The following is a 19,959-nucleotide window of genomic DNA, read 5'->3' on the forward strand; positions in this document are numbered from 1 at the left end:
TGTTCCCATACTGAAAAAATCTGTGATGGTTTTGCCATCTGTGGTGTAACTTCTGCTACTGGCAAAAGGGTCCTGAATATGTTGGCCTTCTGTTTTGTTCCTCAAATATGCTGTGAAGTATCTGCCTCTGTGGCATTTACATCACTGTCTCACTCCTCCCCAACTAGACCTTGCAAAATATCAAAAAATCAGCCAAAATGCATCTTGTGAGCAGTTCAGTCTCAATCCCTGAATGAAGATGACTGGAGATCCCAGGTGTCCCAGGGAAACTCTCCCTCACCTCACATCTGTGACTCCGATGGATGTTTTCCCTGGCTGTGTGGAAGGGATGCTAGGTGGTCTGGGGGACTGGGAAGCCTTTCTCCCACTCTGACAGACCACGTTTTCTTAACTGCCAAAAATCCAGTGGGTCCCATAGTGAGATTTTAGCCATGGGAGATCTACCAAGGCTTACTCATATAGTCCCAGGCTGAAAAGTCCTAGATTACTCATTAACCATGGAATAACAGCTTCTCCTAATCACACATTATCCCTCTATAAATGGAAGTATTATGTGACATGAGGCCCATGCCCTTTTACAGTAATTATTCTTAACCGGGACATTTAATTTATTGTATTTCTCTGACATGATCCATTGTAGATTAACTATTCTGTTTTCTGTGTGCTTCTCAGAGAATAAAGGGATATTAGAAGCTTTCCTCCTCACGGTCTTCTCTATTTAAAGTTACAAGCCAGATGTTTTCAACAACTCAGACTGATCTCCATCTACTCTCCATCACCATCACCTGTATGAGGTTTCTCCTGGCTACAGTGGGCCTTAGGAAATTCCATCCTTCCAAGGACATGCTTCTGCTGACAAAATAATCTTCCTTGGTGCCTCAAACTTCACCTGCCACAAGGGGATCACTGCCAGAGGACTCAGTTCACCCTCAAAAGGGCTTGTTCTCTTGTTCTGGGACTGGTGATGGGGGAGACCATTGAAGTCAACTCTTCCTGGAGAGGAGGGCACCAGCACAGCAGCTAAGTTATGTAACACTAGAGGCTTTCAAATCAGCCACCTAAATGCTGCTGGATATTGTGAGTTTTGGACATTACTGGGATTTGATGGCCTGCTGGAGAGAGGTTCTATTGCTTTTATTTGCTCTGCACAGCTATCAGACCTATGAAAACACCAAAGCAGAGCTTTTGGATGGCATCTTGGAAACCACTGCAAATAAATAATGATTTGCTCCAAGACATAAATTGCAAATTAGGTTTTCCTAGAAAGTTATAAGCTGTTACTCGCTGCATGTCTTTTATAATTTAATACTGGAACTGTCATGTATAATTACTTCCATTACTAATACTGAATAAATTTGTGTTTGGTTTCTATTGATTAAGAAATAAGCTTCTTCATTTTATATGAACTCTTTATCCATAAATTTGCATCTCTACACACGTTAGCTTCAAAACTGCTAAGCGCGCAAACTTCACAAAATCTGAATTTTTAGGTGACCAAAGACAACAAATCTAGTAGCTTAGTGAGACAGTCTGACCCCAATGGCTTGCCCTAAGAGGTCTATAAGCTAAGACAAATTGTGTGAGACACAGAACAGACCAAACCACCGAATGTCAGAAAGCCAGCTCTTTCACTGGGAAGTCTGATACAAGACACTTGCAGCCTTTCGTTTTTTTTACAAGAAAAACACTTGGTGCTTATAGCATCATTCTTGTACATGTTAATAGTTAATAGTAACAACCTTCATCTCATGATTAAAGGATGTAGTAGAATGTAGCACAGCTGACAAAATGTTCCCACCTCCTTCCCCCCACGGAGAGCAGGCAGGACACCTCAGGTGACAACCACCCACCTGCCTCTGGAAGGCAAGTTTGGATGTTTTATTCCCAACAGAACTATTTAGAAGATTCTTGGAGAGGCATTTAAATGCCATCACATCTCAGGGGAAGCCACTGTGTTGAGTTCAGGTCTGGAAATGAGGGAAATCTCTGCAGGTGCACTGGGGAGAGGTCTAAGGCAGCTCCTTTGGTGCTGAGAGGAGCTTTCCTGAGAAGGGTCTTGGCATGGCATTGGGACACAAACAAGAAGAGTGGGGGTTACCTGTGAGCCTGTGGAATATCTTCCAGGTGTCCTTGACCCCGAGGTTTTTCCTGAGCCGATAGAACTCTCTGTACTTTTCCCACTACAGCAATGTGTGCGCAGGCATTTTCCGTACTCTTTACGTACCTAGCCAAGGAAAGAGCAGTGGTGGTTAGCAGACAGCTCCTCCGTCCAGCCCACTGCCTTCTGATTTTCAACACAGCCCCTGGTTTTTCCTCAGTGTTTCATTAAAACAAAATCTGCTGCAGTGTGTGGGAAAGCAGTCTAGTACCCCTTGCAGCTGAGCTCAAGGCTTAGGATGTCACAAGAGGCTGCTCCCATGCAGCAAAATCTGCTTGTTGGCACCAGCCAGTTACAGCATCCTCTGAGGCACATCAAAGGAGCACGGGAGAAAGTGCAGGTACACTATTTATGACTGAAAATTAATATTGTTGTAGATTTGATATAAACTAGCATATTGGCTCATCAAGGTACTAAAAGTTATTGCTTCTGGCAGGGGACTAAGAAAAAAGAATTCCAAGAGAAACATATGAAAGCTATTGATTTTTTTATAAAAAAATGTTTCTTGCAGTCAAATTGAAATTTGAGGAAACTGAAGGACCAGCAGCATTAGAGGTTATATTCCCAGTGCTCAGGGATGGCTGGAGCCTGCTTTTCCACAGCACTGTGCAAGCCAGTCATTTTAAATGGGCATTGCAGTCTAACCCGTGCCACCTTCCTTTGCTTCAGAGGAACCACACTGACTTGTGCCAGGACAGGATCTAACCTTCCACCAAGCTTCAGGTGTGGCTTTCTATGGGCAACAATACCCAGAAACCAGATGGGACAGGGCTGAAGGCGAGCAGACTGTACTGAAGAGCCAAAAGAGGGTCATGTTACCCATTGACACAAAAAAGCCCCCAACCATCATGCATGTCCGAAACATCAGTTGAAATTCCTTGAAGCACATAGTTAGCTGTAAAATTTTGCCAAACTCTCCACGAGCATTTCACAACTCTGTGAAACAACTGTTTAAATAGCAAATTACAGCTTTTTCATTAGGCTCTTCCTTAAGCGCTTGAGACAAACACATACCACAAGTGCCCAATATGCTCGAGTGCCTAATCAATCCTTTGCTGAGAGAAAATAATTCAATTGCTTTAATTAGCCACCCACTGCTTGCCTCTCTGCAGCGTTTTGCCGATTTTCTAGGCCGTGATAGATAGGAAAGGAAAGAATTTTTTTTCTCCTTTTAAATAATACCTCCCTCAGCTCTTAGGTCAGAGAGATGCATCCACCCCACAGCAAGGTACCAGCTGCATTCTCCTTCCCTCTGTGCAGCCGTAAATCAGGAACAATTCCACACTCATCAGTGGTGGTTTAAGGGTGTAAATTGGCTTAAGACAGAAAACAGAATGGTTCTGTCATGATGACTGAGAACTCTATGAGCCAGGGAGGCTGTGGAGCAGTACAGGGGTGCTGGGTTAGGGACTGACCCTTTGCGGGGTGCCTTGGAGGTGGGAGGATGTACCAGTCAGAATGGTGCAGAAATTCAAACTCCTCACAGAGAGGCACCTGCACGTTTAATAAGCAATGGTGATGCTTCCTACCCTCTTACTATCATCTTGCCTGGAAACTCTCTTGCTGAAAGGTTTGGGATCATCAGCAGGAAGTTGCATCTAGATAAAGCTTTTAAGCTTCTTAAGATGGACAAATTTGAGATGCAACAACAAGGACTAAACTCTTAACCCCAAAAGTATTCCTATGGTTTTAAAAATGACATTTACACACAGCTCTGCAGATCCTTCCAGAGGCATCACGTGCAGAGCTCACTTTTTATGATGAATTATGATTATGTTTTAATGGGTCAGATCTCCCTTGCCTGAAATAGGAAAATGTGAATAACAGAGGACCAAGCCTGTGGCTCTCAGATGGAGGACAGATCTCAACACGGACCTGACTTTACTCAGTAAGTCATTTCACCAAACCTGAGAAACTAGGACCAATGTATCCACACAAACTCTTTCCTACGTTTATACTGGTTCAGTAAACTGCCCTTTGAAACTAAGATGTACATAGCAAATGATCAGCAGACATGCACAGAGCTGGAGAGCTCCGTTAGACTGATTTTAAGTAGAGAATAAAAAGGTTCTTAAAAATACTTATTGTCAGAAGCTATAAATTTGATCTACATAAACACAGAACTTTTATTCTGTTGGGGTTCCCTCCTCCCCAGAATTTATCTAGGTTACTCCACTGTTATCATGCAAATGTTAATTGGGGCATACTTCAGTTTCCACCAAGAAGCACTTGCTGTGCTTGCTTTGAGGAAGATTTCCAAAACACTGTATCAGACACAAGGAATACAAAGGCTAATGAACTGCTGCAGAGCACAGGTCCTTCAGTTCTTGGAAAAGCAGGGGAAGCAGCCCCTATTACATCCCATCAACCCACATATGCTGCCACAGAAAGAGGTAATTTCCTGCAGGGACTGCAAATAAGGATGTAAAGCTCCACTTTGCTGTGAGCACTCAGCCACGTGAGCACTTTCTGGATGCTCATGGATTCTCTTCCCTCTCACACTGGCATACAAGGAAGGAGAATCTGGCTGACAGCAGGCAAAGCCCTGTAACAGGGCCCTGCAAACTGACAGCTGCCTTTTCCCTTGCCTCTGACACATCTGCCAGGGCCCTGGCTGCTGAAATGCCACTGCCACACGTTCTTATTAGAACCTCATTCCCCAGCATCTTGCTAGTTTCCAGTCTAAATACCACTCTTATTAGGTGCACAGAGATAGAGCTGTGTGATAGGAATTCAGGGCACACAGGCGATGCTATGCTGTGGTTGTTAGGCAACAAAACACCTCGTTACCACCTCTCTTGCTGCTGGGAACCGTCGTCTTACCTTTTTCTGGAGGACACAATGGAAAATGAATATAAACATTCCCTGCAGAGAATTGAATATGGTGAAGAGATACGCCATGATGACTGTGCTTTCATTAATATACATGAGTCCGAATGCCCAGGTCAGTCCTAATAGGCAGAGTAGGGCTATTGCACCTATAACCCAGGACCTGTAAGGAGAAACAAAAATAAAAAAAAAAAAAAGAAAAGAAGAATGGGATTGGTTTTTCATCTACACAAAAGAAGGCATGTGTCTACAGGCAGGAAGATTTTGCCCCTGGTTTTAGCAAAAAGAAAACAGCATATCAAAATAAATCATAGGGAGCTTTTGTCTTCAAGCTGAATGCAGTTTACAAATCTTAAAGCTTGAGGAAATACAAGGAAATGGAAGTGTTATGAGCATAGAAATTTATCATAACCAAAGCACATTTGTAACCACAATGTCTCTTTTATTTTTTAAATATGTAAAAGCAGTGTGCATGTAAATGACATGTAGATGTTATTTCTGCAAATGGATGAAAAGAAAATAAACCAAATGAAATGACAACTCTGATTGTCACTTTTTTTAGTGTCCACTGGTTTCACAGGAATGCCAGCTGGATTACTTTATTTACACTTAACACCAAGACACATGTATTGCTGCATTTTAGCTAGTCTCCCATATGCCCGTAAGCCAGATAAACAGCTACAGGCAGGTGGGCAAGCCTTCCCTGCTTGCCAGATCCACTCCACACAAGGATGTTCTTTGCAATGCTGCTTCACACTTCTTCCACCCTGCGATGAGGGGAAGTGTGTATACTCATACAGGCACTCACACACTACATTCACTAACACAGTAGTTGCTGCCACACGTCTGCCCAGAGAAAACGAGGGGCAATCCTTCTTCACATGGGCTGCAAAACTAAGATTATCACTTGCTCCACCTCAGGAGAGCAGTGGGAGTAGAGGCGTAGCCACTTGGCCCCAGATGCTGTTCCAACACAGAGGGGAGCAGGATGCTTTTGCCTGCTTTCTCCCACTGACTTTCTGGCTGGACAACAGAGCTGGGGACATCGGATGACTGCTGCATGTTAGGTTTTTTGGGTGTTTTCAGGAAATCTGGAAGCTCTGCTGGGATGGCAGGAGGAGTATTCCATATTACCTTACTAAATAACATTTAGTCATCTCCTAAATTACCTTCTCAAAGTCTGATCTTCAAATACCAGGACATGAGATGAAGTATGAGAAGCAGCATAGGAACTCTGTCCCCCACATGATGTGTTACCTACAGCTTTAAAGGAACTGTTTAGCCCTTCTATATCCCAAATCAGACAAGACTGCAGTGAGCCAGCACCTGTGCTTCCTTGTCTGCCCCAAGGCCCCCTGAGGTTCTGCAGAAGGGATCACAGGGACAATGACCTGCCTATGTTTCCAAGCCCCTTCAGCCTTGTGGGAACATGTCCTGGCTTTGAGCAGGTTTGGGCTTCCATCTGCTAAGCAGAGCATGAGGAAAGGGGGAGAAAGACGAAGCAGCAGCAACTTGGGGGGACAAAGCAGTCCTGCAGAGGTCAGACAATCTCTGCTATAGAGGTGCCATGGCAGCTACAGCCTTGAATCCTTTTCCTTTTAGCAGGGCTTGTCACAAACAAAAGCATACCAGTGTTGTATTCAAGTCTTTTGTTGTTTCCTTTTTTTTTTTTTCTTTAGGTATTAGAATGAAAATGCAGCATTCAGTCTTCCACTGAAGTTTATAAAATATGTATTATTTAATCACATGACCAGAAGAGCTCCCTAAAGTAACTGCTTATTAAGACAGTGCTTTAAAAACCACTATTATGTACCTAGCAGACCAGAACAGCTCCTTTCAAGCATTTCCAGTCAATCCCACTAATAAATATTTAGCGTGATGCAAATTGAAAATACACTCTCACAATCCTTCAAAAAACTAGCCACTAGATAAAGTTTGCAGGTTTAGTCACTTGGGACATTTTTCTCCCCAAGATTCCACCATCAGTGAGAGCACGCTTTTGTCCTAGTTGCATACCAATGAATAAAATAGAAATAATTTTTCTTTTTCAACAAAATAGGAGAACAAATTAAGTGGAAACACCCCTCCCTTTTTTTTCCCCCTCTTTCCTCTTTTCTCATCCCCAGATGAAAGCTTCCTGCACTTCCAGAGTCTTTCAAATATTATTTCCTGGATATCAGAAAAGTATTCTGCTCTGAAGCACAGCCCATTCTTGGATCTGATTAAAGAGCCTTTGGCTGCTGAGGTGTGCAGGAATGAAACAGTTATTTAGTGAAGATATGCTGCCTTCAGTGATGGAAAGGAATCTGTGGGTTAGAAGACCCCCAACAGTGCAAACTGCATGCATTAACAGTGTTGTGCCTCAGAAAACAAGACCTGGCAATAAAGAGGACGTGGAGATTATTATGAATAGCTCCATCCTGCATCCGCAGAAAAAAAACAGAACCAAGCAATGAAAGAGAACATGGGAATGGTGCTGAAAGAACGAACACAAAGGACTCTTCACCAGAAGAACAAACTGAAAGTCTATTGCAATATTGATTTGCTTCTATTTTGTGCTACTGCACATTAATTTTTTTGGTTGCAGGAGAAAGAGCATGGATGTCCTAAGGTATGTAATTTCTAGGCATTTTTTGCTTTCTTCACAGGTTTGGCTTGTTTTTTTGTTTTTTTTTTTTTGTGGTACAGCTTGAGGTTTTTATCTTGCTCTTTGTACAGACTTGCTGCTGCTTTTCCATGGCTTTTCTTTCCTGTAGTGAAATTTTATTGCAATAAAGAAACAAAAATATTCATTTTTTGGTACATTTGAAAATCAGTGGATTTTTGCAATTAGGGACAATTAGGAGGTACTCCAATGAGTAAGGAGTCTCCAATGCACCAATGCACACAGATTTGCTCCCACTACTCCCATTAACTAGAAAGGGAATAATGGGGAATAGCAGCCATGCACCTTTTTGAAAATTTGCTTCTGTATTTATATTACCATAAAGCAATCCCACCGACAGAGCACAGTGGACCAGAGGCTGTATTTGGTAAAACAAGTCTGTACTACACAGGATTTACTTGGGAACTTTCACCTTGAATTCAAGTAACATCCAATTAAAGAATATAAAGCAAATAAGGTGACAATTGGTTGGCAATACACATGCAGCACATTTACTCTGCACACCTTAGCTGTATGCCTGACCATTTTCCTGCACAGTTTGCTCTTCTGCCTCAAAAGCGAATGACAGAAGCTTTAATGATTTTTCAATATTGATCTGACAGCTGGTTCATGAGACCACACTGATAAATGAAATTTATCAGCCATTCAGGTCATTCTTACTTGATGAAGGGTCTGTTATCCTCATAGCTAAAGAATGCATAGACATAAAGACAAGAACACCAACATTAGAAATATAATGACATAGAGAATAGAGTTTACTGCTAGTTCCCTTCCCTTCTCCCACCAGCCATCACCAAAACCAAAGGTGGACTGGCATCAGGTGTGCCTGGAACACACCAGCCAGCCTGGCTTGCTGCCCCAGGGAATTCAAACACAACTGGGAATGCTGGCTTAATGCACAAAAGCAGGCATCGCTAGTTGTGTGCTGCAGCTACCCCTCCTGGCTACCATCCCACAGAGAGCTGCCAATGGACTTTGAAATATCTTTCCAATGCCACGGCTGTCCCTGGAGAAGACAAGTTTTGAAACCCCAGGACAGCCACCACAGGCGGCTTTCGTGGGTTCAAACTTCACCACGTCTCCAGCACTCTCTGCCTGTGGGGCTGGAGCGAGTTACAGGACTATCTTTATTGCCATTTACTTTTCCAAAGTGGAACTCCCAAGTTGCCACATTATGAGTCAGACTGCAGCATTCTTGAGGTAATGGCATCAAGATCTTCTAAAGCCCTGGCTGACAAGGCATGGACCCATTTACTACCATTTCATGGGGAAGGGCAAAGAAAGGCAGGGGTGAAAAGCAGCTCACTGCAGTGAGGAAGAAACCAAGCTGGATCACTCAGCTCCCGATGCTGTGGGAACACAAGATTAGGCACAGCCAGTTTCCTAGGGGAGTCTCCCTGCCTTTCTGGGACAGGCTGTGTCCCTAACCCTGCCTGTGTGGCTGTGATGTGCAGCCACTCCCAGGCCTCCTCTCCCCACTGACAGGGAGCTTCAGAGCCTGCCATCCCTCACAGAATCCCCCAAGGGTGCCAGAGATGGAGGATGGCTCAATATGTTCATCTCATTACCCCTGTCAACACTGCCAGGGCCAGTCCATCCTGCTGAGACCTCCTTTGGTCAATACTGGCAACCTGCAGCTCCCCTACAATGCAATTAAATGAAATGAAGATATGACACAATCTGGAGCTGTCAGCCCAGCAACGTAGGCAGGAGCAGGGCCTGGCTTTCTATTACTGTGTTCACAGGCATGCAGGTCTTACGGCAAAGAATTTATACTGAAAAGCAACCAGCACTAGATTACAGAAGTACAGAATTAGAATTTTTTTTAATGTTGCTGTTACTATCCAGACCCTGAAGTTTTTCAGCAACCCCACAACAGCATTTCTTCAAGGCAGCTGAAGGTTCCATTTCATCTTTGTACAGACAAAATGCAGAACCGGTAAACTCCGATTCCCTTTGAGCTTGAGGCTAACACTTCAAAGCAGCTCAGGAGAAAACCGCTAAAAACCTTAGCAGTTTTTACCCTATTTTCAACATGGATGTGTCTAAGACCCACTGCCCAAAGCAAACAGGTGCCTAAAGAAGTGAGATTTTCAAAGATGCCTAACTCGCAATTTAATTCTCTACACACAGCGGCCACAGAATTTAGTCTCTTATATCTCTCATGAAATACAATCCTTTTCATTTTACCAACTCAAGTGTTGTAAGAAGCTTAACTCTTGTGTTAGCAACAATTTCTGACAAAAATTACTTCAGAATGTTTTGGTTTTTTTTACCCTGGTGAAGTCTGTGAAACCTATCAGTGCTGCCGTAATACTCTGTCATTATCTGCAATACATAAAACCCATCACTTAGACAAGAGAAAAGCCTTGGAAGAGCCTCAGTTCTCAGAAAAAAATGGAGGTGCTGACTGGAAAACTGAGATTATATTCACTAGTAGTAAAAGAAAGTAATAATTAAAGCAGAAATTGTTGGAAAATCTAGCCTAGCACAGCCTGAGATGCTGCATCTAAAGTGGTATCTCCAGATTTGGTTAAATTTAATTTAAATTAATAAATTGGATGAATTGGTTAAATTCATCCAATACCTGGCAGTAAGGGATATAGCCCATTGCATATAAATTATGTGACTCTGCTCCCCCCACAGTTAATATTGGACTGGTACCTCCAAAGAGGAATTTATGCATTAAAAGAACAGGTATCTAAGGTAGGCGGGGCTTTGACATTCCCTGAAGAAATGCATTTCTCTACTGACTGCAGAGGAAACCTGAATGATGGCTTAGGTGGAGGCTTCACTTTCAAATACCTGAAGGTAAAAAGCTGATCTTTAGTGGCTGCATTATTCATTGGACCTGTGAAATCTTACCTCACCTCCCTTGTGTTTCTTTGCAGCCCAGATGATGGATAGCGGATGGTCTACCAATCTGTATAAATACCTAATTCATTTTCTAATCTTAAAAAAGCCCTGACTTTACCTTGGGGCAAAGACTTCTTAAGGTTAATTACACATCATGTAAAACTCTTTCAAAATCTTATTTAAGTTAGATGTCTCTCAATTTCCCAGAGTGCCTTCTCCTTCAGTGATGAGAAAGGATTGCTCACATTACTTTCTATATTCCTGTGGTATTTCAGACCAATACTTTTTTAAAAAAGTTGCTAAAACTCACTACTTATATCCTTATTTAGATGCTTAAGGAATTCCAAAACAAACTCATCCTAAACTCAGGAACCCCTTTTGCACTGCCTATCCTTTTAAAACTCCAAGAAATACCTTTTTGTCACAAGGAGAACAAATTGGATACACCTGGACAGCCCAAAACAGTTACAGACAATCTGCAGCTTATACTACATGAAGCAAATGACTTTCGTGTACCTAGATTAGTGATATCATGAAATGTTAAAGCTTTCACTTTTTTTGCAGCAGGAAAAATAAGTCAAGAATTTACCTTCACATGAAGATTGGTTCTAAAATGCTGCTGAACAGAGGAACTCTGTCATCAGAAAGAAGCTATTCAGCTCTCATTTAAAAATAATAATGGCTGGTCTTCTTATACTTTGAAAACAGTTGCTTTTTAAAAAATTTAATTTAACAAAGTGTAGTTTTGAGCCACATTTAGAGTAAACCTAGGCCTTTAATAAAGCCCTACATAAACTAATTGATTTAACATATTATAATTTTATACAACTCATTACGGTTTAACTTTACTTAACTTGAATTCATCACTCTTTTGACAATTCCAAGTATTTCCCTATCTCTGTGATAGCAGGAAAAGGCTCAATAAGCACATGGACTGATGCCTTGGGCCCCAAAATAACTGTCTGGATAGCAAGGAAAAACACCAAAATGAGTATACAGGACCTTCAGTAGCTGTTAGGGGTGATGAAACCCAAATAAAAATAGATGGATGATGTGCCCCCTCAAAAGTATTCAGAAAGACCCATGGAATTAATTTTAACATGGTGCAAATAAAGCAGAGAGGCAGATGTTTCCTGCAGGCAAGCAAGAGGGAAACACAAAATAAAGCGTCCTATTGTGTCCCCCCACTGCCTGCTGATATGAAGTAGGAGGGATGTTTTGTTTTCTTTTTCTTTTTTTTTTCCAATTTAAAGGATTAGAAAAGATTGATTTATTGAAGGAGCTGGAAAGTCCTGTACTCCCCTCATAAAGCAAACGGGTTCATCGTTAATTAGTGAAGGAGCATCTTCATGGTGAGAAAAATCAATAGCAAGCAATAAAAGAGTGCTTAAAGGATTTTGCCTTCACATTTCGTGACAAAGTTACCACCTTGATGGCATGAAGCCAAACGGCTTCCTAATCTCCTTCCTTAGGCTGCTGGTGTTCATCACACAGCTTTCCAAGTCATCATTTACCAGTCTCATCTTCTGGCTCCTGCACTGTCTTTGACAGTAGGTGGGCAGTCCCCTCAAGACATCTGTAACCATCGCGGGGCTCAGTGAGCCTGCACAGCTTCATTTGCAGGAGAAACTCCTGCCTTCACATGCTTTGGAGATCTGTAAAGGCTGGGGCTTTACCACCTGGCATAAGGGCAATTTTATATATATTGAAAGCCACAGCCACTTTTGATTCCCACCAGTAGATCTGCAAATATTATTCAGATAAATGAGGCCAAACCTTCCTTGGCCCTATGTGATGCCCAAGACTATGATTTGGGGCAACCACTGGCTGGACTTTTCTGCTCAACTCACCCAGGGAAGTCATGTCCTGCTTTCTCAGACTTGTCCTTAATTATTGCAATTGGAAAGAGCAATTCTGTTAAGTTCATCTCATTTTCCGTAAGTAATTAATTACCCTCAGAACTGCTTACTCTGTTTATTTCCTTCCTCTTAACTTTGCAAAGGCATGGCACAATTATTCAAGCCACACTGATATGTAACCACATATCTAATTGTTTCCACACTATATGGATTCAGCAAAGCCTTTAGACACATTTGTATTATCCAAATAGCACCAGCAGGGCTTGCTGACAAAGTGCTTAAAATGTATGGCCTTTTAAAACAATAATAATGATTTATGAGTTCACAGAAAGATTGTAGGTATTTAATATCTTCCAGGAGACTTTCTCAAATCAATAACCACTGATTGATTTTATTTTTTTTTTCAGATTCAGAAAGGACAACACTTGTCAGTGGGAAGATTAGTGCTTTATGATCACCATTCAACATTAACACAAACATCACAAAAACATAGGTAAACAACCAAAACCCCAAACCAAAACAATCAGATATCAACCAAACCCTCCTGTGAAAAACTCAAACAGCAGCAGATTGCAACAAATGAAATCAGATGCTGCCATCAACATCTCTGTGGGGAAAAGGCAAGCAGACAAAAGTGCACTCTCAGATATTTTTCCAGCACTGGCAGGGCTTCTGCCTCTGAGGTGGTCATAAACTCGACCCTCAGGCAAAATACAAATTTGCCATACCTTTTCTTGGTAGGAAGCTTGTACATAATTCATTTTGTGCCAACTCTGAGTTGTTTTTCTGGGTTTTCTTTAGGCTGCCTGTTCAAGTTTGCTCATGCAGAGATGCAGATGAAGGCTATACAGGAGTAGCACTGAGTTAACCAGGGGACTAAAAAGCATGGTGCTTTCTTACACAGGATCCAGGGAGATCCAAGAGAATTTCTTGGCTTGTTCAGCCTGATAAAGAGGAGGCTGAGGAGAGACCTCACAGCTGCAGTTACAGCTTCCTCATGAGGGGAAGAGCAGAGGCTGACACTGACCTCTTCTCTGTGGTGACCAGTGACAGTACCCATGGGAAGTACCCAAGAAAATAGCCAGAAGTTGTGTCAGGGGAGATTTAGACTGGATATCAGAAAAAGGTTCTTCACTCAGAGAGGCGTTAGGCACTGGGACAGACTTCTCCAAGGGAAGCAGTCACAGCACCAACCCTGACAGAGCTCAAGAAGCCTTTGGAAAATGTCTTTTGAGTGTTCTCCTGTGTAGAACCAGGAGCTGGACCTCAATGATACTCAAGATATTCTATAAATCTATGATTCTATGACCACCAGGCTATGAAGACATGGTACTCTCTCTACAGGCCATACGAAACTCATAGATCATGGTCTGAGCTGTGGGACAATGGGAAGAAGTTTCTAAATGCCCAGCTCAGTACTCCATGGCTAATATCTAAACTTTGTAGAGAAGGAGGCTTTCCAAAGGAGGAAAAAGCTATTCTTCATTTTCCAAAGTGCCCAGATCATTTGGTTATCATTGCAAAACACTTCTGTGTTAATATTTTTGGTGATAGAGAATGTGCTGTCTGCATGTCCCAAGCACTGTTTAAACACACTTCTCATCCAAGTTTATACAGACCCAAACACTGGTTTGGGAGCCCTTGTGCTTCCCTAAGATCAGATTATCTCTCCTGGAACAGGAATCCATGAATGATTCCTTTCCAGAAGCCATCCCTGGAGCTGCTGTGCTCTGAGCCTGCTGTCTCCAAAAGTCGAGGACTCCAAAAATGCTGCACATAGCACAGCTGGGTGGGAAGGTGAGATTTTTCAATGTCCTCTTCCTGAACAGCCCACTCAGTTAATCTTTCTATTTTGTTAGCAGGGCTGTATAAAAATCTTTAAAGAGAGCTCACTCTGTACAGGCACTGTTGTTTTATTTAAATTATAGGTAATGTCCAGTCAGGACATGGGTGGACGAAAACTTCCTCTCCACGCCTGCTGCTCCTTAATAGGGAGTGTTCATGTTGCCAGACTATCAGCCCTTACTCCACAAATCTGAGCACTCTGAAGATAAAGATTTTGCACCTAGACACTGTGCTGGGAAGCTCCCAAGAGCTGGACTTCCTCATTGTACTGTCTCCTCCCTCTGCACTCCCAAGCAACCACACGCCCAGAGGTATTGAAGGATTAGTGCTGCAGTTCTGCAAGCCTAGCCCCCTAGGTGAACACAGCGCAATATTCAGCTCCAGAGCCTTTGCCATCACAAACTACTTCCAAGTTGCAGCATTTTATGATTAAAGAAGGAAGATCTGGAAACCAATAGAGAATCTTAAATCTCCATAGAAAAAGCTGTAGTAATCCTTATTGTCTCCTACTTTGTTTTGTTTCTAAAATGGCTAGAACAAAGCACAAATTAATCTTCCATTAGTAAATGCATACCTGCTACAAATTATTGTTCTTCATCGGTAATGTGTGCTCTTCATATCAAAGGAGAAAAAAACCCCCACCTTGCATTTTCAGAAGTCTAACTCATTCCCCACTGCACCAAACCCAGGATGTTTACTTTCTTCTGCATTTCAATCAGCTGAGTAAATAAAACTACACTGGTAAACCTCTGCTCCTGCCAGCACAATACCTCTGTGTTGAATCAAGGATTTAATTTAAACATTTCTGCAGATGATTTTTGGAAGTTCTATTTAACCTTTGTTTTCAATTTTCTACCTAACTCAGGATTTTTTTTATGACTTAAGCAAACCCACAGGACTGAAACAACAAGCTAATCTGGGGGCTGGGATTAGTCATGTCTCTTTAAATAAAATACATATGTTGAAGCACGAAAATGAGCAGATAATCACTTACACCCATACAACATATGGGGAGAGCGGGCTATGGCAACAGTTTCAAAAGAGGCAAATCTTCAAAAGGGGCTTCTCCGTTTTGTGCCTGGCGCTCCCCATCCTTCACCTCCCACAACCTGGGCCAGACTCCCTGAAAGAGCCCAGACTGGGCTTTGCAAGGTTTTATATAGTAATAATCAAGGTTAAATCTTTACATTTGGCTCCTACTTTTGGCTGTTAAGTTGCACATTCTTAGATTTATTTCTTGCAAGCCTTTGAGCAAGAGACTTCTATGGAAAAAAAATACAAAATAGAGGAGTATGGTGTGAGTTTCCACTCAGAAACTTGAGAGAACACATACAATTTTGTTTACTCATTACATCAGGGCTGTGTGCCTTTAGCTGTGGACCATTTGAAACTTCCATGGCAGCCAGCAAGCTGAAGGGGGCTCATTTTGGTCATTTGAGGATTGATTTCTGAAGGATGCAATGCAGAACATTTCTGCTTCATCCCCGTTAATGGGATTTCAGCATGTGTTCTTGTGAATCCGGTCACAATGCCTAAAAACATTATCTCCTATGTGCTCAGAATAAATACATGTTTTTCTAGGGAATTTCATGTTTTTGATATAGTGCTTATTCTTCCATTGTGGAAGATGGGATGGGAGCTAGTTTCTACAAAAGGAAGAAAACTGCAGCAGAACTACAGTGATTAATGCCAGGATTAAACTATCTCAAGGTCTCTAATTAACAGTGCCTCTTTAGCAACAAAAGGTGCTCCCAGCTAAGACCCCAGGCCTCCCTGCCTGAAGGAAAGAAAATTAAATTTCCAGGATGACTTTCAGGTGAGTTTCTGCTGCACTAAATGAGTTTTTCCAACAAACCCAGGACTACAGCCTCACACTCTTTGAAGGGATCCCCACATGTTGTGCTTTCTAAAGACCATCCAGGTGGCCTATGGCACAACCCAAGCTCTACCCTGACTAAAACAATAACAGAATAAAACTGGACAAAAAGGGAAACAAACTGGCAAAGCCCTTTGACTCTTGCTTTCTTTCTTGTGGGTCTGCAACTGTGCTTGGCAGCTACAGCTGACATGTTGCTCTTCCAAAGCAAACAAAATAAAATCTCGTTGCCACATACTACAGCACAGAAGAATGTCAGGAAGTCTGGTCTGGCCTGGGGAAACACTAACAGACTCAACCACAGCCAGGCAGCACCAGGGAGAGAAGGGATGGATGCCCGTGGGAACTTCAAAGGAAAGGTTTTGTCTGTAAGGAAGAGAAAATGATGGTTTCTGATCTCTGCTGAGAGAGATCCTCTCCACTCCAGCCAAGTGGAACTTCTGTTGCAGCAGCTGCTGGCCCCCATTGATGAACCCTCTTTCTCTGCTTGTAGGACTTGCCTTTTGCTAGCTAAACGACTGCTCTTCCCTCCCAATTTTCCAGCAGTTTTCCACGTTGTTAACTAATAAGCCCCACACAGTGCACAATGAGAGCTTGCAGCAAAGACAAGAGCTCAGATTTCACTAGATATCCTCAAGAGCGCATCTGGATTTCCATCAGTGTAGCTCCTCCTTTTTCCCCTTCACTATAACCATGATGATTTGAATGAGCAGGATTTAAATGGCTGCAGAACAAGCAGAACTGCTCTGCCACACAGTGCAAAGGCACTTGAGGAGGGTCTAAACCCTGTTTTGCACAGAGAACCGTGGTTAAGCATCTGGAAACGTGGATGGTTTGTTGTGCTGCAGCATCTGGCATGGGTTGGATGGAAACCTGGTGTGCAAGCTGCCACAGTACACAGCTGACCACCTGGAAAGGAGTTGATGGATGGATGGAACCATGCTGGACTATTCACATAAAATGTATTTTCTGTTGTCACATAAGGCTTCCTACAGGAATGCGAATATGAAAAAGATTCAGGGTAGTCTTGTCTGCGACAGTCTGAGGCATTTTGCACATCTAACATCTTCCCAGCACAATGGAAAAGCACAGAGGAGAGACTCTGAGCCGCTGGGCTCCAGAAATCACTCCACACAGCAGCAACCTCCGGTAAAACAGCCTCACAGCTGCTCTAAAGAATTCCAGCTGGTAACACATCCTCATGAGGAGCCATCTGCTAGCAAGAGTGCATCAATACTGTGCTGATATGCCTCCAATCTCCACCTCATAGGCTACAGGTGCAAGCAGCACAGCAGGCTTTTGCCATCCAAAAAGCTTACGTAGTCCCTGGCTTGGAAGATGTTCCTTCCCTGAAAGCTCGTAAGGGCTGGGGGAATCAATCTTCCAAAACAATGCCTTTCTGGGTACATTTGTTGACAGTAAATTAGTTTGTGCTCAAGAGCCCTTTCTGTGCACCCTTTGCATCCCACTTTTAGTCTCAGAAGTGAGATATGCATGAGTGGGCAGAGCTGCTGAGGACTAAACAACGCTCCTCTCTGTCCATCTCTGCTCACCTTTATTTGCCAACAAACCACACACAGATGAAAGAGCAATGGCCACACCGGACTTCAAGCACCCAGAAAAAGCCATTGTAAAAGGCTGGGAAGGAAAGGCCCCTTCCAGCCTGTGCTGGGGGAGGCATGGTGAGAAGCTACACACACCACCCAAGAGGCAGCTGTTTGGGCATCCTTGTCTGTGTCACTTCCTACTAAAGAGATCTTTAAAGGGCAGAAGAGATCCCCACTCTGGATGAATCCATAAAATACCTGTGTAAATATACTGAAGGAAAACACCAAACAGAACTCTTTCATAAGGACCTAGGTAAAAAGTAGGGGATGGTACCTCTTATGAAATGAAAGCCAATGTCTTCTTGGTGTCGGTGGCAGAAACTCTTGCAGCTCTGCCACATATCCCACAAACACATTCACATCTTTTCCTGGCTACATGCCTCTAAAGCAGGACTAGAGCAGGAATCTTGCTGTGTCAGTGGGCACAACCCAGTGAATCGGCTCAGGGCCAACATGTCATAGGGAGGATGCCACTGGCACAGGGGGAAGGACCCACATACGTGGTTACCCTGCTTCCCTCTTGAAAGTGCTGGGCTAAGCCAGAAAAGTTAACAAGGACAAAAATAAACCTGCTCTGTACTCATCAAATCTCTTGCTGGGCAACCCCTGGGTAACCAGTGCCCCACCGCAGGAATGTCAGAATCTCCCATGCTGGCACAATAATCCAGGGACTGTTCCTGAAGGTTAGGGAAGTTTATTTTTACAACTTTGCACAGTACCTACAAATCTATCAGCCACACAACATCTGGTTCAGGCACTGCCCTTTGAATGGCTTTTCTGTTGGTGCAGTAATTAAAGGTATCCCAGGTGACACCTGATCCCTTATCAAGTTCATTAATTTAAGTGGAGTTATTTGGCTCTCTATTTTCTATACTTCATAATGTATTTCTAACCTTTAAAGTGACATAGGCAAGGACCAGATTGCAGGGGCGCTTATTAACAGCCTATTAAAATATTTTATGGCCTTTATTTTTACGTTGCCATAGGGAATCAAGTATTTTGCTGTTGTTAAACAGGCTCAGGATTTATGTTGAGAGAGCTTCAGCACAGCCTAACACAGAGTAATGCTAGGAAATGAGCTGGGAGAACAAACTCTCATTCAGCTCTCCATGTGCTGTAAAGCTGTCACATGCAGATGGCAGCAAGGGGCCCTCCAATGCAGGCCCTTGGTTCAGTTTGTTTCATTAAATATAAACCGATACAACAGGACACAAGGCTCTGGGACCTGGGTGCCTTTTTACTAACCCTGTAGACCCACGGAGGGAAGCTCAGAAAGGATCTTTGTGGCCCCCTGTGAAATAACATGCTCTGTTGCTTTTTATTCCAGAGCTGCTGTAACACATCCACACTTTGATTTAGAGCCAATGACTGTGCAGGAAGACCATGCTCTTACCTGCAACAAGACTATGATTGTATCTAGAAGACAACTATGATGTTAATGAATAATTTTCTAGAGATTGCAAGCCCCTTGCTTCCCTAGGAAACCTCTCTCCAAGGTGAATTCCGCTCTCTGTTACAAATCTGCACTTCCTCCTAACTCAAGCACATCCAACACTGAGAAAACACATGTCTTGAATTTAGACTTAATGATGTCCTGCTTAGGTATTCAGAAATTACAATCAAGTCTGTTCTGAAATGCTTGGTTTGATAAATTTCCTAGAGTGAGCCTGGGGTCTTCCTGAGTTTATGTTATGTTGCTCTTATTTTCTCAAGCATAAAAAGTAATTTGTAATGAAGCAACACATTTGGAAGAGTATCAGCAACATACTTAAAAGTATTTTAATTGCCTGTGTTTCCAAAACATTTTAATGAAGTCAAATCAGGAATAAACACTCATTTGCCAAAGAACCTATAAAATATTTTACAATGACATTATAATTGATGCAACTGGTTGGATAAATTCCTGGCATTTTAAACAAAGATACTAGAGATTAGCTCAAGAAGATTATTCAGTAGGCATTTATTATTTCTGCTTTAATTATAAGGATTTTGTTGTTTTTTTCTTCCCAGTTTTTAATTTAAATGTCAGACTGTAAGATGATTTTGTGTGGGTAACCTTAGAGAGATTGTTCTCAGTGAGCAGTGCCTTAGCACTAATGCATGACAAGTAGCCATATTAATAAATGTTATTAAATGTACCATGCCTTTGATGCCTCATCCAAGACCAAGTGATAGAATATCTTTTTGGGATGAATCCTGGACACCCAGGAGGGACTACTCCTCTAATTTCATTTTATAGCAGAGTGATGGCAGGAAAAATTGAG

General features: G+C 42.5%; 1 protein-coding gene across 19 annotated transcripts in view; it reads right to left on the minus strand.

The window, feature by feature from the left end:
• Window positions 1–19,959, minus strand: part of ADGRL3 (adhesion G protein-coupled receptor L3) — a 487,951-nt gene that overhangs the window by 35,201 nt on the left and 432,791 nt on the right. For 14 of the 19 annotated variants that reach the window (XR_015803337.1, XR_015803335.1, XR_015803336.1 and 11 more), the window contains 3 exons: window positions 8,313–8,339; window positions 4,982–5,150; window positions 2,099–2,224 (listed from right to left, as the gene is read on the minus strand). Coding sequence is in view for 16 of the 19 variants with exons in the window: in XM_088164024.1 (XP_088020150.1) it covers window positions 2,099–2,224; window positions 4,982–5,150; window positions 8,313–8,339 (322 nt within the window). In the remaining 3 variants the exon portion in view is untranslated. The remainder of the gene's footprint in view (window positions 1–2,098; window positions 2,225–4,981; window positions 5,151–8,312; window positions 8,340–19,959) is intronic. The other 5 variants (XM_088164026.1, XM_088164023.1, XM_088164017.1 and 2 more) reach the window with 1 other exon arrangement.

This window comes from Sturnus vulgaris, chromosome 4 (assembly GCF_052056855.1).
Source record: "Sturnus vulgaris isolate bStuVul1 chromosome 4, bStuVul1.hap1, whole genome shotgun sequence".
Taxonomy (NCBI): Eukaryota; Metazoa; Chordata; class Aves; order Passeriformes; family Sturnidae; genus Sturnus; species Sturnus vulgaris.